The 6,000-nt window shown below is 44.8% G+C and overlaps 1 protein-coding gene across 14 annotated transcripts in view; it reads left to right on the forward strand.

Moving 5' to 3' along the window:
* Positions 1 to 4,822, forward strand: part of LOC128347016 (zinc finger protein 345-like) — a 75,476-nt gene extending 70,654 nt beyond the window's left edge. For 12 of the 14 annotated variants that reach the window (XM_053300984.1, XM_053300985.1, XM_053300987.1 and 9 more), the window contains one exon: positions 2,315 to 4,822. In XM_053300984.1, the coding sequence (XP_053156959.1) occupies positions 2,315 to 4,491 (2,177 nt within the window). In that variant the 3' untranslated portion in view covers positions 4,492 to 4,822. The remainder of the gene's footprint in view (positions 1 to 2,314) is intronic. The other 2 variants (XM_053300988.1, XM_053300997.1) reach the window with 2 other exon arrangements.
* Positions 4,823 to 6,000: the final 1,178 nt, after the last annotated feature.

Genomic DNA, 6,000 nt, shown 5'->3' on the forward strand with positions numbered 1-6,000 from the left:
TGCACTTCTAAATCTTCTGGTTGGGTTTTTCCTTGCTGTTAATCAGACTATAGAATGTTCCTGCAGCCATATTAATCTTCGGGTAAACATATTTTGAGGTCTGCGAATATTCAGAGAACAAAAGTATGATAAGTTGCTATATTCTTAAAGAGAAGTACCTTAATTTATGAGCTCTGAAAGCTCCCTTCTTTTGCAACTTTTTCTCCTACCCAGCCACACACACCTGGTTTACAGCATGCCTGCTGCTGCCGCTTACATTAATTTGATTAGTGTGGTATGCAGTGTTCCCTGTGCGGGGCTGTCTCTAGCGGGGCGCAGGGCAGGGGACGAATCGGCATGTTTGGGGCCTCCTTAACATTTCCATAGCAATTAGGACTCCCCGCCACCACCCACTTAATTGCCCTACCTCCTTCATAGGCACACTGGCCATGGCTCAGCTTAGACCTCAGAAATGAGCAAGAGCAAGAAGCAAGCAAACCACTCTCCCTGCAGTGTTCCCTCTAATTATTTTCAAGTGCACGCAGAATGAGTTTTGCTTGGGGCAGCAGTATCCAGGGAGGTAATGTGGGCTCACAAGCATTCAGGGTTCAACCTTCCTGATTCAAACTGAGTGGGATCTAAATGACTCTACCTGCACGATAACCTACCTAACAGGGTTGTTGTGAGGAAAACCATCCGTGTCGGCTGCTCTGGGCTCCTTGGAGGAAGAACAGGATATCCGTTGAGTAAGTGTATGACTTAGTAAGAGATTGTTGCCAGAACCTGAGGGGTATACTCATGGGTCAAATGGGCCGTAACCCAAAATTTGGCTTAAAATAGGCACTTACTTTGGTGGTGATATTCTGTTCTTCCTCCAAAGAACCCAGAGCAGAGAACATGGATTGTTTTCCTCACAACAACCCTGTTAAGTAGGTTTTCATGGAGTGAGTGCATGTTAACTTAACCTTCATCCAAATTGCCCCTCAAAGCATGGATCAAATACTATTTTAAAGTAAAGTTTCACAGTTACCTCAAGAAGAACATGTCTAGTAATTTCCTCCTTTTCTCTGGGTGACTGGTTCACCTAATTTCCAGTCATGCCTCTAACCAGAGAGTCCCTTGTAGGAATCCCAGAGATTGACACAGATTGTAATCTGCCTGTTTGGGGGACTCTTGAAGGAAGGACCCAAATTAGCTTGGAAGGCTTGAAAAGGGGCCTAGACAAATTCACAGAGGACAGGTCTATCAATGGCTACTAGTCTGGTGGCTGTAGGTCACCCACTGCCAGGCTCAGAGGCAAGATGCCTCCAAATACCAGTTGCAGGGGAGCAACAGCAGGAGAAGTGGGACGCGTTCACCTCTTGCCTGTGGGCTTCTTGGAAGCATCTGGTTGGCCACTGGGAAACAGGATGTTGGACTAGATAAGCCGTGGACCTTTCCTTTGGTGGCCGGAGGCACCTCGCGGGCAGAGGTCTCTGCAGGCCGTGTCCTGTTCACATGATCCCTCCTTCAAACCAGCCCCGGCTCAGCCCTGCCCCTCTCCTTCTGCCTTCCCTCCTGGCTTTCAGACTAGATCTTTCAGAAACGGAAGCCTCCTCACTCAGGATTCAGACAGAAGGCACCCCCCCCTCCAGCCCTCTTGTCAAACTCTTCATAGCTTTCTCTTCCCAGCTTCCTCCCTTCAGCCATTCTAAACTAGGAACATAGGAAACTACCTTCTACTGAGTCAGATCATTGGTCCATCTAACTCAGTATTCCAAGGTTACAAGCAGAAGTCTGTCAGCCCTACCTGGAGATGCCAGGGAAGGAACTTGGAACCTTGTACATGAAAGTATGAAGATGCTCTTCCCCGAGTGGCCCCATTCCCTGAGGGGAATATCTTACAGTGCTCACATGTAGTGCTCAAATGTAAACCAGGGCAGGCCCTGCTTAGTAAAGGGGACAATTCATGCTTGCTACCACAAGGCCAGCTCTCCTCCCTCTACATCCCACCCCATTCTGGTTCCACTCCATCCCAGCTAGCCACACCCCAAATGAAAGTTCGTTACTCTCCTCTAGAAGTGATTGGTTAAATTAAAAAAAGGGAAATATTTCTAGGGCTATCCCCATTAGACTGTCCAAGGTATGATGTTCTCCATCTCCAAAAGAGGCTGAGACAAATAAGACGGAAGCTTCTTCTCAACTTTCCAGGCAAGGACACTTATCCATTAGGCTTAGCAAAATGCCTTCCATTCCATTATCAAGTCAAAGAGCAGATGGAAAAGAGTAGCAAGGGACCCCATGGCTGAATAATTTCTCAGTTATACTAATCATCAGAATTCTCCCTTTATCCAAGCAGGTGACGGGAGCAACATGGAAAATTCTGAAGGGGAACAAGAGTCACTTTTGGGAAAGACCAATCATGAAATGGAAGAAGAGATCTACGGGGATCAAGAGAAATCAAGGAGGCAGGAAGGGATCCAAGCAGATTGCCTAGAAATTCCCGCCCAACAAAATGTTCGCAATGGAAAGGGAATGAAAGCTCCACCTGTGGGTGTGAAACCACTCTGTTTTCAAACGAGCCTCAACACATACTGCAGTACCCCAATGGAAGAGAAGCCAAATCCATTATCAGAACACAGGAAGAGCTTCAGTCAGAGCTCACAGCAGATCCCCCATCAAAGTGCCCAGACAGAGGAGGATGCTACTGAGAATGGAGATGAATCGGAGATGCAGGACAGAAACCCAATGGAGATTTCAAGGGATGAACCTGATGCTTGTCAGAGAGGGGATTTCCACCTCTTCCGTAGAGTACAAGAAAAAAAGAAAGGAAAGGAAAAGTGCCTTGGACAGGAAAAGACCTTCAGTAGTCATTTAAGCCTTAAGGCGTATAAGAGAAGCCACATTCTGTACAAATGTTTGGAGTGTGGAAAAAGCTTTAGTCGGAGCTCAAACTTAACAACCCATCAAAGGATCCACACAGGGGAGAAACCGTATCAATGCTCAGAGTGTGGAAAGAGCTTCAATCATAGCTCAAGCCTTACTTCCCATCGAAGAATTCACACAGGGGAGAAACCATTTAAATGCCTGGAGTGTGGAAAAAACTTCATGAGCAGCTCGCATCTTACTAAGCATCAATGGACCCATACTGGGGAGAAGCCGTATAAATGCCTGGAGTGTGGAAAGAGCTTCATAAGCAGCTCGGACCTTATTAAGCATCAAAGAATTCACACAGGGGAGAAGCCATATGAATGTTTGGAGTGTGGAAAGAGATTTGGTCGTAGTGAACACCTTACAATCCATCAAAGAATCCACACAGGGGAGAAACCATATCAATGTTTGGAGTGTGGAAAGAGATTTGGTCGTAGTGAACACCTTACAATCCATCAAAGAATCCACACAGGGGAGAAACCATTTGAATGCCTTGAGTGTGGAGAGAGCTTCAGCCAGAACACCCAACTTACTTCCCATCAAAGAATCCACACCGGGGAGAAGCCATTTAAATGCCTGGAGTGTGGAAAGAGCTTCAGTCATAGCCCAGGCCTTAGTATCCATAAGAGATTCCACAGAGGGGAGAAGCCATATAAATGCCTGGAGTGTGGAAAGAGCTTTGGACGCAATGAACAACTTACTATCCATCAAAGAATTCACACAGGAGAGAAACCATTTAAATGTGTTGAGTGTGGAAAGAGCTTCAGTCAGAACACCCAACTTACTTCCCATCAAAGAATCCACACAGGAGAGAAACCATTTAAATGTCAGGAGTGTGGAAAGAGCTTCTGTAGCAGCTCAGCCCTTAGTACACATAAGAGATTTCACAGAGGGGAGAAGCCATATAAATGCCTGGATTGTGGAAAGGATTTCATAAGCAGCTCAGGCCTTATTAAGCATCAAAGAATCCACACAGGAGAGAAACCATATGAATGCCTGGAGTGTGGAAAGAGTTTTGGACGTAGTGAGCACCTTACTATCCATCAAAGAATCCACACAGGGGAGAAACCATTTAAATGCCTGGAGTGTGGAAAGAGCTTTGGTCGCAGTGAGCACCTTAGTATCCATCTTAGAATCCACACAGGGGAGAAACCATTTAAATGCCTGGAGTGTGGAAAGAGCTTCAGCCAAAACACCCAACTTACTTCCCATCAAAGGATCCACACAGGGGAGAAGCCATTTAAATGCCTGGAGTGTGGAAATAACTTCATAAGCAGTTTGGAGCTTACTCAGCATCAAAGGATCCACACAGGTATGAAATCTTTTAAATGCCTGGAGTGTGGAAAGAGCTTCAGTCACAACTCGGCCTTTAGTACCCATCAAAGAATCCACACAGGAGAGAAGCCATTTAAATGCCTGGAGTGTGGAAAGAGCTTTATTCGTAGTGAACACCTTACTATCCATCAAAGAATCCATACAGGGGAGAAACCATATGAATGCCTTGAGTGTAGAAAGAGCTTTAGATGCAGCTCAGCTCTTTCTAGGCATCACAAAATTCACACAGATGAGAGCGTGGAAAGAGCATCAAGAAGACAAACCTAAGTAACCATCAAAGAGTTCACATTGTGCACACCCCTTTGGGTGAAACACTCTAAGCAAGAGCAAGGACCTTGCATCCCATCTAGGAGTGCATGCAGGGGAAATACCTCTTGTGATAAATGTGGCCTCACTGTTTTCTTTGTTGTTGTTCTTTAGAACTCTTAAGCTCCCACTGATGTACAGATTCCACAGGAATTTTAACATGGTACAGGATTCCCCTCATGTGGAGTCAGATGGCAATCCAGAACATGGAAACTGCAATTATTGGCCCACATCTTCCAATTTTATTTCATTTCTCAGAAGAATCCACTGACTGGAGCATAACATAGGAAACTGCCATATACTGAGTCAGACCATTGGTCTATCTAGCTCAGTATTGTCTTCACAGACTGGCAGCGGCTTCTCCAAGGTTTCAGGCAGGAATCTCTCTCAGCCCTATCTTGGAGAAGCCAGGGAGGGAACTTGAAACCTTCTGCTCTTCCCAGAGCGGCTTCATCCCCTGAGGGGAATATCTTGCAGTGCTCACAAATCAAGTCTCCCATTCATATGCAACCAGGGCAGACCCTGCATAGCTATGGGGTCAAGTCATGCTTGCTACCACAAGACCAGCTCTCCTCTCCAATACATATACAATTCTTGGGGAGAGACATCTTAATATTCTCAGTTGAAGCAATTGAGCTGTTAGCATCTCAAAACTACACTTGATTGTGTTTTTTCAGAGCTAGCGTTTTCTTCTTCTTTATGGATGGACCAGCTTGCTTTACAGTGGATTCGAAATAGGTGAAATGCTGAGTGGTCCGGAAGCTTGAAGAGTTTCATCTGAGCATTCAACAGATGTGTGGGAGATAGAACGTTACTGCAAGATTTTAAATTGATAATGTAATGGGTAAAGTGTGCCATTGAGTTGGTGTTGACTCCGTCGATCACAGAGCCCTGTGGTTGTCTTTTGGTAGAATACAGGAGGGGTTTACCATTGCCTCCTCCTGCGCAGTATGAGCTGATGCCTATCAGCATCTTTCTATATCGCTGCTGCCCAATATAGGTGTTTCCCATAGTCTTTATATATTTTTTTTCACTGCCACCACCAAATTAAATGCTAATTTGAGATAAAACTCTAATTTTGGTATTGTGCCGGAGTGGTAATGTAGGGAGAAGCAGACACAATGGAAACAGTTTAAATTCTAAACCAAAGAAAATAACTTTATTGTGGTACAATAGCTTCAGTAGTTTCTATGCTCTACAATGTAGGGTCACACGTGAAATGGTTTCTGGAACAAAGTAACAACCTTACGGTAGTATTTACTTACTACTCAGCACATCAATTCTTATATTTCAATCTGGTATTCAAAACTCTGGTACTCCTATAAGATTGTTTCAGTGTGTCAATAAAGGCTTTACTGTAAAGATACTGAGGTGTCTATTAAGGTAAAACAAGCTTCTTTAGATTTTCAGGACACAACCTCGCTGGTTGTATTATCTGTGTATTGAACCATAGACTCCCAGAATTCACAA

The sequence above is a fragment of the Hemicordylus capensis genome, chromosome 2 (genome assembly GCF_027244095.1).
Source record: "Hemicordylus capensis ecotype Gifberg chromosome 2, rHemCap1.1.pri, whole genome shotgun sequence".
NCBI lineage: Eukaryota > Metazoa > Chordata > Lepidosauria > Squamata > Cordylidae > Hemicordylus > Hemicordylus capensis.